At 31.8% G+C, this 22,887-nt stretch overlaps 1 protein-coding gene across 1 annotated transcript; it reads left to right on the top strand.

Moving 5' to 3' along the window:
- The first annotated feature begins 14,901 nt into the window (after positions 1-14,901).
- Positions 14,902-22,163, top strand: LOC122586129 (dual specificity protein kinase splB-like). Its single transcript, XM_043758236.1, has 14 exons — positions 14,902-15,359; positions 15,852-16,316; positions 17,162-17,546; positions 18,036-18,648; positions 18,732-18,772; positions 19,239-19,307; positions 19,486-19,586; positions 20,037-20,115; positions 20,224-20,322; positions 20,413-20,481; positions 20,856-20,905; positions 20,983-21,064; positions 21,257-21,351; positions 21,691-22,163. Exons 1-14 carry the CDS (start codon positions 15,334-15,336, stop codon positions 21,848-21,850), a joined length of 2,334 nt encoding a protein of 777 aa, XP_043614171.1. The 5' UTR covers positions 14,902-15,333; the 3' UTR covers positions 21,851-22,163.
- Positions 22,164-22,887: the final 724 nt, after the last annotated feature.

Genomic DNA, 22,887 nt, shown 5'->3' with positions numbered 1-22,887 from the left:
AACCAGGAGGTAACTCGTATTAGAAAACTCGAACCGAATGCGATTTAGCAAAATCCGAATAATTGTGCGGGTTATAACATGGACGAATAGTAACTCGTCACGCAGATAACTTACTATTTACAAGCTATACAATTATTAGAGTATATAATATAATATAATTAGCTACAGCTATTATTTTGGCTTTTTTTTTCTTTTTTTTTTAATTAAAATGAGTTTCGATTCAACCGTTTTAAAGATAATTTTAATCAAAGATTTGTTGGACTTCAATCCCCTCTAAATTTTGCACAAATAAGTATTTTCTATGTGGTGAATCGGAATATCAAATTTTTTTAAAGAGAAAATATAGGTCTTATTTCTATGCGGATATGGTAATAATCATAGAAGAAGTCAACGGGTCACCTATAAATTTTTTTATATATATATATTAGGGCTGGCCCAAAGGTGCTATACCCTTAAGATAATCTACAATAGTCATAGTTTGTTGATGATGTATCCACATTATTAAAATTTATACGAAGATATAAAAAAATGTAGTTGAAATTTTGATGGACCTTATAAAAGTCAAGAAAACCATGTCAATGTCCATAACATATCAATATGACAAAACTGTAATTTATATTTTATTATACACGACCGACATGTTAAATTAAAAAATTAAACATATGATCTCATATGAAATCTAATAGATAGCAATCACTTGAAAACTACTGCTCCGTTTTGTTCAATTGTAATATTATGTTCTTTACTTATATGTGCAAATTTTTAAAAATTATTTTTTCTCAAAAAAAAAAAAAAAGGTAAATGGGTGAGAACCCTCTGTTCCTATGTACCGTCTTGGTACCCAGAGCACACACCACATAAAACACATGTCCGATGACTTACCATCTTCACACATAGGTCACTAAATATAGTTTCTCCTCTTACCTTTGGCAAGATTTGAACCTGTGACTTGTAGTCTTTATCTGTGGGTCCATGTATTCACATGGTGACGGTACCCGTTGATCTATGATCAATTGGTTAATTTTTAGAAAATTGATCCTTACACAATAGTTTTTAGCTATACACAACACTGTATGCATTATACAGTTGTACAATATAATCATATAATGCATATAATGTTGTATGTGGCAAAAATTGTTATGTGAGGATCACCTCCTGATGTGTGAAATCGAGTTTAATAATTTATAACAAGATCTACCGCTTACTGTCTACCACACACTTACGGGCAGTGTACCCGTTCGTATGTAATATAGTTAATTGGTAAGACTAGGATCGAACACAAGGACTGAATGTTGTACTTAAGGTTGTAAAAATGTAAATCAAGAGAAAGTTTGGTTTGTGACCGAATTGTCACTTTGCGTTTCAGAAAGCTAATTAATCGACAAGTAAAATAAATTAAATACTCAACCGGTGTCAATCGAGAGTATGCGAAAATAGTTTGAGTTGTAACAAATAATTAAAAAGCCATCTATGTCGAATCCGCTACACAAGAAGTTTAGGTTGCATATGGTTTAAGCTCACAATTCAATAATGTTGGTGACAATAATCGTGACAAGACTAAAACACACCCGGCGTGCACTCCGGTTGTAAAATCGACTCAATCACCTAATCAATTCAATTCCTTGCAACAAGTGGTACCACCATCCTTATTACACTTCCTTGAACTAACTAGTTTGTTTGACTACTTAAATAACAATTTTATCTTTGTGAAAGAAACGTGGTACCACCAACCGTTAAATTCACTTAACAAAGTAATTTCTATTAAACTTATATTCTTTACTATCATACCATGACCTAGCAAAAGTTGTTCATAGACAAACAACTAAAATAATACTTGCATTCAACTAGTACCACTATTGAAAAACACAAATATCACCAAGAACACAAATTTAAGTGGAAGAAATCACTTCATTAAGATCTTGACAAAATGTTAAGTAAAACCAACTTGAATTCAAAATACTATGCAACCATAACTAATTGTTTCACTTCATCTTCATAGATGTATAAGGATTTAGCTACTCATAATGTTAAAAGCTAAAGATTGAAGTAGAAAGGAAGACATAATGTACCCAATATAGAAAACAAATCCAAACCGAAGTTACAATCGAGCTACAATGAGTAACAATAGCTAAAATTAATCTTCAAGTCTTCAAATGATGTTGAGTAGTGAAAAACTCTTGAAAACCTTGAAAAAACGGCTGAAGTATAGTTGTGTGAGCTGAAATGTCCAAGACTAGGGTTTGGGTGGAGTGGTGGATGGTATTTATACCCCCGGGGAGAGAAAATGGTGATGTCAGATAGAACTCGCGCCGCTAGGAACTCGGGTCGCGCCGCTAGCTCCTTCAGGCCAAAGTTCTGACTTCGAAACCCCCAAACTCGCGTCGCTATTATCCCTCCTCGCGCCGCTACTGGGCTGAAAACCCTGGCTCGCGCCGCGAGAGGACCTAATCGCGCCGCTAGTTCCTTCAGTGAAAAGTTCTGTCTTGAAAATCCACAACTCGCGCCGCTAGGGACCATCCTCGCGCCGCGAGGTCTTGCAGGGAGTTGCTGTTTCAGCTTTGTTCTTCTTCGGTTAGTGCATATGGACCACTTCTGAGCTATTTTCTACCATTTGGGGCAATATACCTGTTGTAGGCCTGAAACCACTAGCAAATACCATAACGTACCACAAAACAAGTATAAATGGCTATAAAATCAATACAAAATGTCCAATTCGGTGTAGGGAAATATGTACAATTTGAGGCTTATCACCTCCCTAAATTTTTTGGTAATTATACCATTATAGTTAATTACTATAAGAACAAAAAATTATATGTTGATTTTCACTTTTAAATAACTGATTATTTATTACTCCTGACTGGTACCACAACCAACATACAATAAGATAAATCATGTAAACTACCATTAAAGTTATATGTGCTAACTTTTATAGAGATTATACTTAATTATATGAGAACAATAGGTTAACTTTTTTTTTGAATAACTACCTATTTATTAGTTTTTTATTAACTGATACGGCAAACAACATACAATAAGATGAATAAAGTAAACTAATGTTTAAAAAGACACGAGACAAAGCATAAACTCTCTATCTCCCATTTTTATTATGCATGTCTTAGGGGCAAGGGTGTAGTGCTAAATGCTTGACAAATTGACAAGTTTTCCACCAATAAGAGCATGACAAGTGGTTTAGCCAAAAACAAACCAAAATTAGTCAATTCTTGCCAAAAGACATAGTGTAGTAGTAAAACTTGTCAATTCTTTGGTAAAAGAAAACTTACTAAATAAACCCCAAACTTTCCTTAATTTTAAAAACACAATCCAAATAAATAAACCATTTCATTTAAATCATGCAACCAAACATCTAACAATTATATGCCTTTTTTATTATTTTTTTTTCCTTTTACACTCTATTTATACCTAATAAACACAGCCATTTCAAATCACAACAATATTATCTCAAATCATTTTTATCTTTATCAAATCATTTCAACCAAATATTTACACAATTAGTCCCTCCAACGACAGAATTCAAATACATTTACACTTCCAGTCCCTGAATGGCTAGTTGTATTGTCACTCTATAAATACGAACCCAAAGCTCAAATCAGTTGCATTTTACCGTTAAAATATTTTCATCATTCTAAAAACTAGGGGTGAGATTGGGTCGGTTTGGGCCCAAAACCGAAAACCGAACCGAAACTTTCGGTTTTTGAAAACAGAAACCATTGGATTCGGTTTTGATTCAGTTCGGTTTGGGTCGGTTTTCGGTTTGTTTCGGGTTTTTTTTTTTTTGCTTTATTATGTAGTGTTAACTAAAAAAATGTTTATTATGCAGAAAAATTCTTAAAAGCTTATAGAAGCTAGACTATTAAGTTTTGGTCATCTATTGTTAATGTCTAGCAGCAAAAAACATATAACATAATATAACTTATATTTATGTAGAACTGAGTTATTTATAAGCAGGATTAGTTGCAAAAACAAATTAACGTGACTTTCGTATTCGTATTGTACATAATGTAATGAAATATTAGTTACGTAAATGAGCTAAACTAGTAATAGATACAAAATGATATAAATACTAAATTAAAAATTATATATATAGTATTCGGTTCGGTTTTGAGGGTCGGTTTTTGTACATAAAACCGAAAACCGAACCGATCCGTTCGGTTTTTGAAAAACCAAAACCAAACCGATCGGTTTGGTTTGGTTTTCGGTTTTATTGGTTCGGTTTTGTTCGGTTTTCGGTTTTCCGGTTCGGTTTTTGCTCACCCCTACTAAAAACTCACTCTTTCTACCAAATGGCATCCTCATCATCAAAAAAGAATGTTCACTAACCTCGTCTGACCGAAGATGAGATGAAGACACGAATCATGACTAATATCAAAGATGAGACCCTCCTTCAAACTGAACTCTCTGGAGTCATGGGATACCTGAGGGAGAAAAGACGACGATGCGAGCAAATAGTTAAGGCAATACAAGCGTTAGGCCGCAATGTTTTGAAGCACGAATAGCACTATTCTTCGTTTCTATAGGGGGAGATCAACAACGTCAAGAGTGTAGTCGATGATGTTTTTAAGGTCGGTCACACGTTGGGTGACCAATGCATTTGGGCCGAATCATTCCACGGCAATTGCGGGGAAGACAAAACCATGTGGGAAGTCAAATGTCCGCAACACGACAAGTGGTGGCTCGAAGATTACGCTTACCGTAGCTTAGGAAGTATGTCAATCAAACACGATGATGAGCAATCATACGCAGTGTATTTCGTGTTTTTATTATGTATTGTCTATTTTAATTATGTGTTTTCTTTTTAGTGTAAAATGTGTTTTTTAATAAGAATAAAATGTGTTTTGTTAATTATATTTGAAAAAATGTATGTGTATGTTGTATATATATGTAGAAATTGAGGGGGGAAAGTATAAAAAAAGGACACGCTCCCACATGTACTTTTTCAGCCAAAACTGGCCACATGGACTTGCCCAACATTCACTAACATCGGCCAAAACTAGCCGATGTACCTTATCAATACAAGCTGATGCATGTGCTATAGGATTACCAATGAGACGATGCTAGCCGAGATTTTTGCCGACTACACCCTTACCCCTTATGACACTATCGTACTGAAATAAACTTACTTGTAATCTTTTATCTAGCACGTTTAAGCTTGTCAAGTTATCATGCATTGCAAATTGCAATACTTATGAATTTTGTTAACTTATAAAATAGTACATATTTGTTAATCATTTAATGATCACGATATTTTAGTAATATAACGTAAATAGTGGCGAGGCCAATATTTGGTTTTAGGGTAATCGAAATGTCAAATGATTTATCAGAAACTTATAAGTATCACAATATTTACATTTGGACCATTAAATCGTATAAGTCTAGTTAGAGGGTGCTCAATGGGCTCGTCCCTCTGCTCGTTCGACATCCCCAAACGAGTACACACCGTTGGGTGGGACTCGTCCCTCGCTCGTCCGATGGTCTCGTCCCTGAGAGGTTTTTTTGTTTTTTTTTTCCTTTCCCATATATATATATATACATAAATAAATAGATATATGTGTGTGTGTTTAAAAGAAAGATGGGGGGTTTTAGATTTTTTCGGCGGTCGGAAAAATGGAGCAGCAGCAGGGGTATATCTCACGAAGAAGAAGAAGATGGGGAAGGGGAAGCTTTTGTCTTTTTTCAAATTTTTCATTCTCTACCCTGAACTTTAATATTTATTTAAAAATAACCTTAAATTCTTTTTTATAGAAATAAATATACTTTAATGTTTATTATTATTATTATTATTATTATTATTATATTATTATTATTATTATTATTATTATTATTATTATTATTATTATTATATTATTATTATTATTATTATTATTAAATGAGTAGAATTAAATAATTGGTGGGTCCAAAGAGAGATGAGTGCATTGGGTGTATTTTGGGGGATTAGTCTTTGGAGTGTTTTTTGCTGATGTGGCGCTGACAGGGATTAGTCCTTGAGGGATGAGTCCCTCGCATGGGGCACCCTCTTAGTGACTAAGCCTATCAAATTTCAAGAAAAGGCAAATTTTACAAATTATATATATATCTATATTAATGGGCCTGCTTATGAATAGTATCATGCCCATTGATATTACGCCACGTGTCCTAATTTATTGCATAACACGTATTATGTCGTTCACCGTTCAAATTTTGCCACGTCATCGTGTCTTGGGTTTTGGTTTCGGTTTTGGGTATTGGTTTTATTTAACTTTATTAAACTATGTATTTTATAATACAAATTCATTGCATCATGTTCGGACTTTGTCACGTCGTTTTTTTTTATATATATATTTCTTTAGTTTTCTTTTCGGATTTTTTTATTATGGGTTATTTTTTTGTTTTCCACATTGTGTTTCTTTTTGAGTCATTCAACTTTTTTGTGGCACGCCCCGTACCACTACTTGCACTTTGCTACATCGCATCCGCTTGAATTCTGAATTAGTATATTGATATTTTTGTCATATCACATCCCGTTCAGGTTTATATTACGAGTTACTTTTTGATTTCTTACACACTTCTGAACAAACATATTAATGATAAAATTATTTCTAGAGGGTCATGGGTTCAAATCCGGACACATGCAAATGTGTAGGGGAGCCCTAACAATGCTATATCCATCTACATATGAGAAAGCAAACCCTTTAGGGCATTGCCATGATTCGAAGTCGGCGTGGGCACACCAAAATTGAGAGTGTTAGCCATTTAATCGTTCAGTCTTTCAGAAAAGAAAAAGTTTTTCTAAGTCAGCGATCCAAGGTTCAGTGCAAATATACTGAAAATAACGTAACCGTTTCAACAAGACAATTGAGACCCCGCGTTGGGGTCCACAACTTTCTAGTTACAAAAAAATTAAACTTTATATCAATATCATACTTCTATGAAAGTTTTCGAGATAAGTGATAACCAGCCTTAGAATGGAAAAATCCTAGTACCCAATCAAATGGCCAAATATGCAAGTAACTTAAGTCTAGTCTGAAAATGGAAAATGATCAACTTGAAAAGAACAGGAAAAAACAATGGGTTAATGACACCTTAAGATAATGGATAAACATTACTAGAATTAAGCAAAACAATGCATTATCTCGTTTGTTTATAAAAATGTAAACAAATGTGAGGTAATTGGGTTTTAGAAGATGAAGGTAGAGACGTGTGTAGTGTTTAATATTTTAACTTTAATAAGATTATCTCACCCAATGCAAAACTTGACGTCGATATCTTTAGATATAATGTGTTAACTGATTTTAGACCCGTATATATACGGGTATATATAAAATTATATATTTAAACAAAATTAAAATAAGTTTATGACAAGTTGTGAAATAAATATATGAAGTAACATATGTTTGTAAAGAACAATTTAGAAATATATAGATAAAGATATACAATAGATTATTCTATTAGATATTTATTAGCTATTATTATTGATATAATATATTGAAACTATTGGTTAAAAAGTACTCTCTCCATCCCATTTTAGTTGCATGTTGACCAACTTTGACCGTAAATAACTTTGTTTGTGTCATGTAACACTTGATATATAATATATGAATGGATTGAGTTTTTAATGTACTTTCCGTCCATATAGTTTCATCAACTAACATATAGTACAAACAAAGTTATTTACGGTCAAAATTAGTCAATATGACAACTAAAATGAGACGGGGGGAGTATAAATTAGTGATTGAAAACAAAAAAATAAAAAATAAATTAAAGTCATTTTTCAGAGAATTGAAATTTGTGAGGGTCGATAAATTACTTAAACAACTGCCTTTTAATATATAAACATATAAAGATTTTATAATAATTATAACTTAACTATTTTATGAGACCAAAGTGTATAATATGAAAAACAAAAATTGTAAATTTATTTTACAAAAACCAATATAAATATTAAAACATTTGGATAAAAATTATTAGGATGTTTATATCATAATATTTTAGTTTCTTTAAAAGTTATTTTATGTTAACATTTGTGAGGTTTGAAATTACCAAATGGATTTATAACTATACTGTATTTTGAAAAAAGTTGACATGAACTTTGATAAAGATTTTTGATTCAATTTAATTGTCTTATATTATATGTTAAAATTAAAATATGTATGTATGTGTCAAAATACATGAGTTGTTTATGATTCTTTCAACCTAAGATGAATTGTTAAGTATATAAATCTAAATTTGAAAAATGTAATTAATTTTTTTTTTAGAATTTAGTTTCGATCCAGACGTGTTAAAAGCAATTTTAATTAAAATCTAATTAAAGAATATAAGCCTAAACATTGGACGGATATATTATAGTTAACTTTTTGTAATTTTTTCTTTGTAAACATTATTCATTTTTTTTAACATTAACATTATTCATTTTTTTTTAACATTAACATTATTCGTTTATACAATAAATTATTTAATGACATGTTTCGATTTAGTTATCAAGTTGAATACATACAATGTAAAAGAATAAACATATTTGTATTTATATTATATATACATAGCAAAACTACGTACTAATTTCACTTTGAAGTTGGTATACAAGAATAACCCACTCTATATTTTTCTTAATTAATATGGATAGATAAACTCTTATAAGATATTGGTACGAATAAAATGGGATAACTTTGTTGATAATGTCAATAGATCATATATAGATCGATTAATTAGTTAATATACAATACTAATAATAAAATATTTAAATAATTAATAAGATTAAATAATGACATCATCAAATCGTAATTTTATTAAATTGAGCTTTGTGATTGGTTAATAAGTTATTAGGTCAGTTGTCTTTTAGTATATATAAAGATGATGTTTATCTTTGTGTGCATTTATAAGTTTGTTCTATATTGATGTGCTTAAGGTATTTGATATTACAAAACAAATATAAGGCTTAATTTTTGATACATAAGTTTAAATTTGAAATCTTTTACATACAATTTTTATTAATATTTTTTCAAAAAATAATATATTTTTTTGTTGATTAAAATATTATGATGTAAAACTTTAATCCCTACTAATGAATAGTATATTAAATTTAGCTAGCACAGTATTGGCGCAAATGCGACGGCGATGACTGCGGTGTGATGTCGGCGTCGGATGGTAATTGATGATGACAGCGTCAAATGATGTATCTTATTGATGTAACGATGTTTGATTTAAAGAATGTAGTAGATATATCTTATAATATGAGAGAGTGAAAGTTTAATTTAACATTAAAGATTTGTTGTGATTAAATTTATTATAGGTCGTTTGGTTAATTGGCGTGTCTTATTTGTTCTTTTTAACTTTCTTATAATTTATAGATATGTTACTAGTATTTTTAACTAAATATAGGGTGATTATGAGTTTGAGTCTTGTTAATAACAAATTTGAAATAATCATATAATTATTAAGTGTTTGAAATTCATCTGTGTAGTACAGTGCACTAGTCCAGCTGAAAGATTAATTAGTATAAAATAGTACATGAGCTTAAAAAATTTCCATCCAATTATTTTTTAACTAAATAGATTTAGAGGGAGTGAAATAAAAATATAAATATTACTAGTAGTTTGGAATGAGAAGAGTATGTAATGAAATCAAATGGTCCTTAGGGGGAGAGGAGTGGTGGACGACATGCATCTGGCATGGCCATGCCGCTGAAGCAACACCGCCGCCATCAAAATGGCATGGTAGCGGCATAGGGGTTGGCAGGTTAAAAGCCCTGCGAGGCATGGCAACTTTCGACCGTTGGAGGGGAGCGTGGGAGGTGGGGTCCAGCCTCTTTTGACCCTTTGAACTCAATTAAAAAAAAAAATAATTTCCCCTACCTATTTATCTATAATACACCTCTTTTTTAATCAAAAAAATCACCAAACAAAACCATATTTTTACACTTTCACAAAAAAAAAAAAAACACCACACTACTAAAAAATGGATTCATCTTCCTCATCTTCTTCATTTTGTGTTCCACCGGAGTTAGACCACTCGTCTACGGGGAGTACATTTCAGTTTTTTAATCAAGTGTACGCTGAGCTTGAAGATACCGGCACCTCTACCGACACTCGTAGGTATATTGATCGAGACCGGGAAGAAGCTCACGCGATACTAATGCGTGACTACTTCGTTGAAGACTCAAAGTTTGACGAACCATTTTTTCGTCATCGTTTTTGCATGAGCAAGACTTATCATTCCTTGACGATCCAGCGATGCAACCACCATCAGTTGCGAGTTTGATTTAGTTGTCTTCGTTATCATGTAGAACTTTAGTTTCGGTTTATGTTGTTATGTACTTTTAATTCATGTTTATGTAATGTTTAGTTTAATTTTAATGAAATATTTTAAGTTTTAATTAAAAAAGAAAGTGTTTGATTAAATTAAATGAAAAAAAAATAAATTTGGGAGGGATGGGAAAGTCATGAATGTTATTAAAAATAATTGGGAGGGATGGTTGGAAGGGTTGAAAAAAAAAATTGAGTTAGAGGTATTTGATTGGTGAAATTCGAAAGGGATGAAAATTTCAACCACATGACTCCTCTTCCCCTTAAGCCTTTGTTGAATTAAGGTTTTGTACGCTTTGCTTTGAAAAATGTACATCACAAGTTCATAAGCAAGTGGACAAAAAGCTTTGGAGTTTGGAGAGCATTTTTTGATCTCAAAGGAGAAGACAAAATAGTGGTTTGTAGTGACACGCGCCTCCACGTCACAACTACTTCTGAACCACATTATTGGTCAAAACTAACTATACATTTGGCCCATACAGAGAGTGTCATACACGCGCCATGTGTAGGGAGTGCTCGATGGTAATGACCCGTCCAGCTATGAATAGCAACTTGTGAGAATGGTTAAGGTGAGATGATGATTGGGAATAGAAATAGAAATGTTGAGAGTGAGAGTGAAGCAAAATTACTCAGAATCCTAAAACAACATGAAATAGAGAAGGGGAAGTTTACAAGTTACAATCACACCACAACAGTGTTTGGTTGTATGACAACGAAATCAGAGGGTAAACCAGCACGTTGAAGGGCTCAACCGTATTTTTTTCGATCGTTATATATAATATAAAGTGAAAGACATTACTATTTAATAAAATTTTGTTACGATTGTTTACTTTTATAGACCAAATATAAAAGTTTTACTTGAACTGTCATTGCTACAAATTAAACATTTATAGATTGGGGGTGACTTACTTCAAAAAGACCTTTGTAATAGTTGGCTATGAGCTAGCCTTGCAATGAAAAACATAAATGGTTGGCGAGGACTAAGCACCCCACAATCTCCATACTAGCTCCACCCCTGAACGAAATATTAAACATGGTTTGGTACCTATTTAATTACCGTCTTAGTTAGTCGTATCAACCTCTAAATGAAACCAGCACCGCTAGTAGATACATCTTTTCTATGTACACATCTTAAGTTCGATGTTAAAATACAAAATAAAATAAAAGCAAATAGTCATATCTTCATACTACATAATACTCGTACATAGTACATACTATTAAAACATTTGTGTGTAAAAAATACTTTGAATGCTTGAATTGAAGTACGTTTGTACTTTGTATAAGGTAATACTCCCCCTCTATCCAATTTTAATTGTCCATATTTAACTTGTCAATTCTTCTAACTTTAATTTTGGTTGTAAATATTTTTGTTTATACTTTATAATACTTGATATAAAATATATAAATATATTTTTTATATATATAAATTTTATCAACTATTATATAACACAAATAAAAATATTTACTTTAAATTTTTTTAAAATTTTTTTGGAAAAGTTGAAATATAGCATTTAAAATGGAACAGGGAGTGAACAAATAGAACTACATACTTGGTAAAATCTTAATATGCTTTATCTTACAATGAATTGAACTCCAATAATATATGTATATACATACTATTTAATTTGTTAATTATAAGGCGTTAGCATCTCATCTTTCAGTTTTTCTCTTTATCTCGTTTCCAACCAATTTTTTTATATCATCTCACTTTTATCTTTTTCATACTATATTTCATTATTCATTGGCAACAACTAAACATTATATATATATATATATATATATATATATATATATATATATATATATATATATATATATATATAATTCCACAAAAACCACAATTAGGAAAAAAGTATTTGCATTGTCTGTGTCGTGTCTTTTTTCGTATGGTAAAATTTGCCACAAAACTTTGTCATACCACATTGAACAATAGTAATTTTCGTTACTTCGATATAAATATTTGTCTTTAGTCATTTTTAATCAACTACTCTTTATATTTTCAATCAAATTAAATGATAATATTTTATTAGGGAAGTGATATATCTACAACATATTTTGGTTATCTACAACAAATATATATATTATACTCACTGCGCAGTGTACAACTGTATAAAACAAGCATTGTTATAAATGTCTAAATAATGTTGTAGATTTATCACTTCCCATTTTATTATTATAAAAAAAAACAAAATTAATAAAAATGCATTAGTTTCCAATTAAATAATAATGGATTAAAAAACTGATTTACTTTTGTTTTCTTAACTGAAAGATCACCACCATTTTTTAAATTATTTTAAATTATATTTAACGGTTGGGTTAATGACTGATTAATAAATTATCATCGTGGCACTAGTGAAACTACTGATTATTTATCCACCAAACAATAATCCATATACACCATCAATTAAAAATATATATATATATATATATATATATATAGTAGGTCTTTTACCTTGTGCGATATGCGAAATATTATAAGTTATTGTTAGATTAGTGTTAATTTAAACCCTTTGACGTAGACACACACAATAACTAATATCTTGTTTAATTAGTTCAATGCGATTATTATCTATTTTGCAAACACATTAATAAAAACATAACAATGTTAAATATGAATATAATAAATATATCAAATTATCAAAATGTTATGGAGATACATACGAAGATGAGAAATAATGTTTACACATAAATATAATTTAGATAAAAACGGAAAAAAGAAAATTAGATGATGCAAAATATACATAATTTAATAGAAGCAAATAAATAAAGCTACATATATTTAAGAATGATTTTCTACTGAAACAAAAATATCCATAAACATTTTTTCGTTAGAAACTTTGGTAAACATTTTATTAAAGGAAATGATGACAAAATTTATTGTTTTATGCATTAGTATACAAAATAAACTTTGTGCTAGTTGATCGATGGAAAACAATAATGTGCATGGCAATTTTTTTTTAATATAATGAAAGAGTATACTTGCCTTATAAAATTTAATCTAAATAATGAAATAAATATAGTTTCTTCTTTTTCACATATAAATATTGTGGAAAATTTATGGAGACGCCACGTAACATAAATCTTACGTGGCAATTTTTTAGAATAACTTTGAGTTTGAAGAATGCTTTAGAATGCTCGGTTTCCTACTGTTTTAATGATTATATATATATATATCCAAAATTCTAAAAGAAAAACCTTTTTATAAGGTTTGGATCTAAAATTTTATTTCCAATTATTAAAAAAAAAAACTCACATTGAAGTTTCTTCCTTCAATAGATATCAAAAATCAAAATGATAATTCTTTCTTCCAAACAAAGATAAACATGGCTTTTATTTAGTTTAACAATTTTTTAAAACTTGTTATTAACATCAAAAATCAGCATAATCATGTTTAAAAATGTGATATTTTTAGTTGTTATCATCTATATACATATATTTCAAAAATTACTGTTAAATATATATTGACATTTACTTTGATATTTTTCTTATAGATATAAATAGGGGGAAGGGAATATGAGGCTGTTAGGCACCCAAATTGGGTGAAAAACCCCTCACATACCTTTTTTTAAAAGATAAAAATCATGGGTGGACATGTATTTATTTAAAATATTAAAATATTAGTATGTGAGGGTTTTTCACCCAAATTGGATGCATAACAGCCTCATACTCACTTTTCCCATATAAATAAATATATTAACTAAATGAAGCTAACAAAATAAATTCAATGATGATAAATGTAATGAATATAATTAGGGGGTTGTCTAATGAGAAATGATATCCATACCACAAAGAATGATAAATCTACCAAATATATGCATTACTTGTTTATACCATGTGCTATAAAAATTGTACATTGTGATAAGTTATTTAAAATTAGTGGTACTATTATCAATTCCTTTGTCGACGGGGATTTTTCTTATGTCTCATTTGTCATAATTGGCATAAGTTTTTCATCCCTTTTGTAGTCTTAGCAGTCAAAGCCCTGGGATGATACTAGAGTGTGGTCTTAATGTTGTATCTCTAGTTTTTAGCTTCTGATTGTATCTCTGTTGTGTACTTTGTTTTTGTAATTGTACTATTTTGTGACTAGCACCTTGTTAGTTGCGTTATTAATAAAATCTTTAGCATCGTTATTGTCTCATCTCACATTTAGGGGCTTAGTTTTTATTTTATATGTGTAAAATTGGTGTGATAACATTATCAACATATAACATTTTTTCATATAATATATAAATTTTCATAATACTTGGTGCTTTTTACATATGTATAGTGTACACGTAATTAAAAAAAATAAAAAATATTGGGTAACAACCCAATGGCCACCAACCATCACTTTTCAGGGGGTATTGGGTTCGAGTCTTGCCAACCGCAAACTTGAGATAATCATCCCTGACTGGGTGATTATTGGGTACCAAATGATACATAGAATCAGTGGTTTCCATCCAATTATCCTTTTTAGTTATAATAATAATAAAATAACAATTATAAATCAAGATCGTGTCCAATTTTGACAACCATGAAAAAAAAAATAAAAAAAATAAGGGCCAAATATGTAACAATACCAAAAAAATAAAGAAAGAAAGCTGGAAACAAAAGTAGTGTCTTAAAAAACAAAAGGTTTTTGGGAGAGATCAGAAAGAAAAAAAAAGGAAAGAGAACTTGAGGGTGGGTTTGTTTCTTGACCTTTCAAGAACACGCCATCTTTCCTTTTATTCCATCATTTCAAGATTCAAACTTTATGTGGTTTTATTTACTTTAGGGTTTAATGTGTGTGTTTTAGAAAGTGAAATAAAAAAGAGAGATTATATAGATACAGATACAGATTGAATTAATTGATCAAGCAAGCAAGAAGCTTTATCTTATCATCAATACCTCCATACCGAAATCTCATTTACACCTTAAAGTCTTGGAATGAGTGTTTTCTTGCAAAGAGAAAAAGATTTGTCAATGAAGTAAAGGAGCAGAAACAGTTTTTGATCCATCAACAATCAGCTTATATATATAATATTGAATGCTACTTCAACTTCAAGAGCAATAACCCATGTACCCTTTTGAGTATATTCACAGGTATGTGTGTGTGTTTTGACTTTTTTTTTTTTATATACATATATAAGTGTTTTGAAGTCAAAAATGGGTTTTTATTAGTTTTTTGATTTGGGTTTTAGGGAAAGTAGGTTGATTGATCAATGTGTTTTTGTGTGGAGGTTTGTGAAGATGGAGATAGAGTGTGTTTTATGGTGTTTGTATGTTTAAATTTGTATAAGTCAAATTGGATTTCACTTTCATCTATATAATTATAGATTAGAGGTAAAAGATAGATATTATTAAATTTTTTTGATTAGTTTGTGAGAGATAAAGTGCTTGTTAATTTGAGGTTTCAAAAAGATGAAACTTGGAGGTCAAAGAGCCAATTTCTTGAATCATAAATCATAGTGTGTGTATTAGTGTGTGGAAAAAAGGACCTTTTTTGATTTGGGATTTATATAAAATGAGAACTTTGAGGTCAAAGAACCAATTTTTAGATTCATAAATTATTTAGTGTGTGTGTTTGTGAAAAAGTGTGCGAAACATGGATAACAATAAGACCAAGAATGAAATACCACCAACTGAGGAGCTATTAAAGAAGATTCATGAGTTAGAAGAAAGTCATGCTTATCTCAAAGAAGAGATGTCAAAGTTAAAAATTTCGGATGAACAGCATAAATCCGACCGGCAAAGGTCTAGTTCAGTATCTCCACGCCGCCCACGTCGCAGAAACATGGGTGGTGCTGCTGGGGTGTTTGAGGGCGGTGCTGTGGCAGCCTTTAAAATGGGTTCTGCTTCTTTTCGTCATTCTTCGCCGTTGAGGAGAGAAACTCGCAGTGTTGATGTTAGTTATAGCAATGATAACCATAATGCCTCTGCTAATAGCAGTGGAGTTGGACCTTCAGCTGTGAAGCTAACGGAAACACAATACTTGAATATATTGCAGTCGATGGGTCAATCTGTGCATATATATGATCTCGAAGGTCACATAATTTACTGGTGAGTCAAGCATTTTACTTGAATATGATCCTCGGTTTTATGTAACATGTTGGCTTAGTTTGTTGCTTTTTTGATGAACTGGGGTAACTCAATTACAATGGATTTTCTAGTAGTTGAATAAACAACGAAAAATCTTAAAGCATATGAAGTATTTGGACTGTATTATAATATTTTTATAACTCGGGCTTATACTAATAAATATCGTTTATAGACTGATAGAGAAGGACTGTATATGTGTCTAGATAGAACATGGTATGTGTTGTTAGGATGGATAACCGAACAACAATGTGCATCCTTTGCATAAAAAGAAAAGATATGCTGCAAGAAAAAATGCACACGTTATTTCACTAGTCTGACATATTCTCCACACCGATGGTTCGTATGTTTCCATTCAAAATAGTAGAATAAAACTGTATACAATGTATGTATGAAGATGCATAATATATTAATATTTTAGGAAACTTAAAGAAGACGGTCATAATGCTTCAATAAGAATTCAATGTGTATCAATAAGTAAGTCAAAATGAAATTGGGTCAAAACGGGTTGGTTTGGCTGGTAACACTTCTGGTCACAAGTTTTAAATGAGTAAATGTTGTGTATATATTCAGTGTGAGAAGTGTGATTGCAGTTTTTTTAATCTCAGTATTTCAGAATAAATTGATCTTAAAGTTCTATCCATTAAAATACACTTTAGATAACCTAAGCTATTTTTTTGTTTGATCTCTTTGTCTCGTTAGAGAGACTGCATACCTCTAATTGGTCATTGATAAGTAAATGGGTCGAAATAACCATTACTAGTAAAAAGGTTTGTTTTTTAACATATATGAATGCTGAAACTGTGTAGGAATCGTATGGCTGAAAATCTTTATGGTTATACGGCTGCAGAAGCCCTTGGGAGATGTGCAAATGAGCTTCTTGTAGAACCTGATGATATTCACTTAGCTGATGCTATCCTACGAAGAACAGTAAGGGGGGAATGCTGGTCTGGACAGTTCCCAATTAGGAACAAACAAGGGGAAAAGTTTGTTATCATTGCCACAAACACACCATTTCGTGATGAAAATGGAATGTTAATTGGAGTTATATGTGTATCCAGTGACACGCGCCCATATCAGGAATTAAAGCCGGTGGGGAGCATTAGTGCACCAAGGAGAATTGCTTCAGCTAAACTTGGGCTTGATCCTCAACAACCTTTACAAACTGCCATCGCCTCAAAGATTTCAAATTTGGTTAGTATTTCAAAGATATTATGTTAGTGTTCTATACTTTTAAGTACTCCTTTTCTTCCGTGAAAACTGCAACATTTTACCCGGTATAGTTTTAAAAACGTGTATTGAGTTTTTTTTTCCAACGAGTAAAATGATCTTTGACGTGGGACCCAAATTGGTATCATCATTTTTAATAGATAATTATTTCTCTTTGAACCATACAAGCAAAACATCATTGTTATACAACAAGCAAATAGGCAATTTTAAACATGTAAACTGTACAAAAAAATAAATGCTGCAACCTCCATGGGATGTCTCAAAATTGAGATTTTTGCAATTCCAATGAACATGGATTCAATCTGAATTGACTTTGTTAAACTAAACATCTGTTAGTGACATGCACGTAACTTGCAGTGTTCTTGATCAAGTTCCGGTTAATTAGATTTTCTGCCTGGATATGTTCACTGTGAGAATTATAAATGTATCTTGATTGTCCAAAACATGAAACAGGCTTCAAAAGTTAGCAACAAGGTTAAATCAAAAATGAAAACCGGAGAGAACTTCACTGACCATGAAGGTGGTATCGGGGATACTCATTATGCTGAAAATGATGTTAATGTTCCTGATCATAAAGAGGACGGATATTCAAGTGGAGCCAGCACTCCGAGGGGTGATGTACCTCAATCACCATTTGCTGGGAAACCCTCAACCGATTCCGGTGATGAGAGTGAAAACAAGCTCGGAATCAAGACTTTATCTTCGAAAGCTGAGGCATGGATGGGTAAAAAGGGAATTACATGGCCATGGAAAGGAAACGATAGAGGTGGTCCATCTGATTCGAAAGCAGGTCGTTTTGGTTTGCATTGGTTACATAATGATCAAGAACATGAGTCGGGTCAACAGTTGAGTTCGTCAAAAGTAGAAAGTCAGCCATGTGAAAACACCAATCGGAATGAGGCTTCAGGGTCATGGTCTTCTTCGTTTAATGTTAATAGCACAAGCAGTGCTAGCAGTTGTGGAAGCACAAACAGTAGTGCTATTAATAAAGTGGACGTGGATACGGATAGCTTGGATTACGAAATTTTGTGGGAAGATTTAGTAATTGGAGAACAGATTGGGCAAGGTATAATATACTTCAACATTTCCAGCTCTTTCATTTTCTGATGTTTCATGTTTAAGTTTTTACTTTTGGATATATCTTGACAGGTTCATGCGGGACAGTATACCATGCACTGTGGTATGGATCGGTATGCTTTATCCATCTCTCTTTTTTATACTTTTCTATCCCCACGAGAATAATAAAAATATCCATTTTGGGATATCTCATAAAAATTGCAGCATGTTTAAATTTTGAAAGTGGCCAAGTTCAACAAAAGTTGATGATATTGATCTTTGTCCCTACGTTTATTCATTATATTCATATTGAAGGGTTTTTAGACATCTGATATTCTTTTCGACCCAGGTTATTTAGTCAAGGTTATTTAGTCAAGTGTTGTAGTTTTCAACCAAATCTCGTTGAATTGCAATATTTTACTGTTTTTTTTAATGATAGATAAAAGAATCTTTTAGACACAATTAATAGTATTATGTCTTTTTATTATTAGATATGGGTAAATGTGTAATTGGAAGTTCATAAATTCCAAATATAAAAATTTTTTAGTCGCAAAATTTGGGATGGCTTTCATATTATTTAACGAATGCTTGTGTATGCAGGATGTCGCGGTCAAGGTTTTCTCAAGACAAGAATATTCAGATGATGTGATATTATCCTTTAGACAGGAGGTAATTCTCTATTAATGCATTATTTTAACAGATGAAGGTCATCTTAACCTAAGAAATTCCTACATTGTGATGTTGAAAGTATCATTTGTCTTTTGAAAATACATAAGATGTTGAATTTCTTTCTATGAAAGCAGAAAGCTAAGTAAATGTCAACTAATTGGTATCCTTTTGATTTAAGGTATCTCTCATGAAAAGGCTCCGGCATCCAAATATTCTACTTTTCATGGGTGCTGTCACCTCACCTCAACGTTTATGCATTGTCACGGAGTTCCTTCCACGGTTGGTTTCTCCATACCCTTCACCCTACATATTTTTAATATGTATGCATGAAATATCAGCAACCGTCCGCATCTGAATGACCCAGTGACGCCCTTTTTCTACAGTTTTATCTAGAGGTTGCAAAATGAGCGGGTTGGCTAATGGGGTTGAAATGGGTTGGGCGGTTGTTCTAAGATGCATTTTGTCTAGAATTCTATTTTTCCTAAACAACGTTTATGCGTAATTAATAATACACTTTAAATTTCTTTGGACCCAATTTGATTAGTTATCTTTTAAGCTAATATTTTTCTTTTACCCCTAGAATTAAATGATAATCTGGACCAACCCATGAAAAAGTAAATGGATCGCAATTGCCATATCATTTTTACCCAGTAATTAGTGTACACCTTGTTCTGTATCATACTTATATTAAGTATCAGTTTGTGAATGGGGTTATGTTAATTTATGTAGTGGAAGCTTGTTCCGCTTACTTCAAAGAAATGCAACTAAACTAGATTGGAGACGGCGTGTTCATATGGCCATGGATATAGTAAGTACAATGTTATCTCTTTATGCTTCCGATCCATATATTTCATTTTGTGGGTCCCATAATTTACATTATCGGTGGTCCATGTTCTAATACTTTGTGGTCCTACAGGCTCGAGGCATGAATTATCTTCACCATTGTCACCCACCTATCATTCATCGAGATTTGAAGTCTTCAAATCTTCTTGTTGACAAGAACTGGAATGTGAAGGTTTGCTTTATTTTCATTGCTCTCGCATGTTGCACCCTTGAATTACATAAACAGGAATAAAACGTGTTTTGCATTTTTGCAATTGGTTAGGTTGGGGACTTCGGTCTTTCACGAATAAAGCATGAAACGTACCTTACAACAAAGACTGGGAAAGGAACGGTATTTAATTTTATACCCTTCTTGATTTATTTTACACATTACTTTTGCTATCCGATGAAAGTTGAAGTGTATGACTTGACTAACAGAAATAAAATGTAAGTTTTTTTGACAGCAACTAATATGCAATTGTCTAAAAGGCCATTAAAACAATTTTTAATCCTATTCACTTTGCTCCCCACTTCATGGTACTTCATGTTTCATTAAGTGACCGTCATTAAAGGGCAGTTTAGGCTTTGCAATTTTCATCGGATGTAGAAGGTATATTTGACTTCTAAAGTCAAAATATACAAAGCAAAAGGACAGTATGCTTGTTTTGCACAGCTTATGTCTTTTCTATTTTGTCGGTTAACATTTTTTTGAATTTCCGACTTTAGCCTCAATGGATGGCTCCAGAAGTCCTTCGGAATGAACAGGCAGATGAAAAGTAAGCCCATGAAAGTGATCATAATCTGTCGAGTATGAAATTTTGGCGTGGTATTAATTGTCATATATAATTTGTAGGTCTGATGTATATAGTTTTGGCGTCGTATTATGGGAAATTACCACTGAAAAGATCCCTTGGGATAGTCTCAACTCAATGCAGGTAGCATCTTGTCTTCCAATGTTCAGGTTTTAACTTTTAAGGTCAAACTTAGCGTTTATACAGAGAATAAGGTAGAGAAAGAGAAATTGAAATGTTGAAGTTTCGCATTTCGTATAAAATTGGTCGGGGTATCAAATAAGTTTATGTAATGTTTGTTTAACCTCAAAAGTCAACATGATTGGTGTATTACAGGTAATTGGAGCTGTAGGGTTCATGAACCAACGGCTAGATATTCCAAAAGACGTAGATCCCCAATGGGCTTCTCTTATCGAAAGCTGTTGTTGCAGGTTCTTATCTTATCTCTAATTATTTAGATGTTATGTCTACATCTTTAAAGCTGAAAAGTTGATAGAAAGCGATCTTTGACCAGATTTTACATTTTTCACAAAAAAAGGATATTAAGTTTACGGACTTGACTTAAATGCTGCTAGTAGCTTATTTTTCTAGGAAAGTTTCCAATCATCACGTGGTGTTTCATCTGTGAGGGGAAAAGGCTACTGTTAGCAGCACCCAAGTTTTTTCCCAAGTTTTATTTCGTCTTTTAAACAACCAGAATAATGTACACTTTATTTTAAGGCTTTAAGAACGAAAACCTTTCTAAGCATACTTTTATATTCTGTATTCAGTGAACCACAATCTCGACCAACATTCCAAGAAATATTAGAGAAACTTAAAGAGTTGCAGAAGAAATTCACAGTGCAGCTTCAGGCATCACGTACTGCCTCTGCAGCCGTCACCACTCCCGTCGCAGCTGCCGGAGAAAACAACCACCTAAATGAATCGTAAAAGAAAACACAAGTGGGAATCGCTTTGACCCTTTTTATCTTCCAAAGTAGATCACGCGCGTGTTGTCGGGCCATGCCTCAAGTCAAGTTGGTTTTTGTAATGATGAATTGCCGGTTGGTGTTGGTTTTTGTCGTGGTGTTGTAGTTAAATAGCTCATGATTGTCGGGGAAAAACTTCCAATCAATTGGACACTATGCACCATTGTTTGGTGATCCATAAGGAACACTTTGCGATTGTTTTGTATAGAGTAGATGAATTACATCCTACTTTTAGAATGGTAAAAGAAGTGAGTTATGTAGATGTGGAGTTTTAAGCTTTGGTGTTCTTACAACTTATCAGTTATCATATAATAAATAGATGTAGAGGCATAGAGAAATGCTATCATACTAACTCCTTTTTAGGTAAATACAAGAATATTCATGAGCAGATGTTTTATATTATGGTTTTAGCTAAAAAAAAAAAAGGGTATCATAGTAAAACATGTTGATGTCTAATAGATCGCCCTCCTTGGACTTAAGTGGTTAAGTTGGCTCCTGTGGAATAGTTTCGTTATCTAATTCATATCGTATTTTCCTTACTTTTCATGAACTTCCTAGTTCATCGCTAGAGCTCATAAACGAGAAATGTTATACATAATACTCACTTTTAATGTTTAAAAAATAAATAAGTTATGAGATCCTGGTATAATCAAACACATGTGACAACATTCATAAATAAGATATCAAAGCAACTATAGCTAATCAAAATTTACTATCGTTTTTTTTTTATCTACTATTATAATATTAAATACTAGATTATTGTCCCGCGTAATACGCGGGTAAATATATTTTTCATACTTATATATATCTAAAATACTATTTTCTTAATTAATAGTTAACAAATTAAAATATTCAATTTCACTTTATTAACAATTGTTTTTTTGACCTTGATAATTTCACAAACACTTATTGTGTTGCTCATTAAGTCTTACTGATTAAATAAATTATTCAATGCTTTAGTTATTGCTTATCCATGTCATCACAAATATCTCAATGTCA

The sequence above is a fragment of the Erigeron canadensis genome, chromosome 1 (genome assembly GCF_010389155.1).
Source record: "Erigeron canadensis isolate Cc75 chromosome 1, C_canadensis_v1, whole genome shotgun sequence".
Lineage (NCBI taxonomy): Eukaryota > Viridiplantae > Streptophyta > Magnoliopsida > Asterales > Asteraceae > Erigeron > Erigeron canadensis.
The sequence above is the reverse complement of the archived record's forward strand: the minus strand, read 5'-3'. Positions and strand labels throughout refer to the sequence as shown.

Coding starts and splice junctions, on each gene's coding strand:
- LOC122586129 (XM_043758236.1), top strand. CDS start 15,334: ATGTACCCTTTTGAGTATATTCACAG. Junction 15,360..15,851: donor CCTTTTGAGTATATTCACAG/GTATGTGTGTGT, acceptor TTTGTGAAAAAG/TGTGCGAAACATGGATAACA. Junction 18,649..18,731: donor TGGAGAACAGATTGGGCAAG/GTATAATATACT, acceptor ATATCTTGACAG/GTTCATGCGGGACAGTATAC.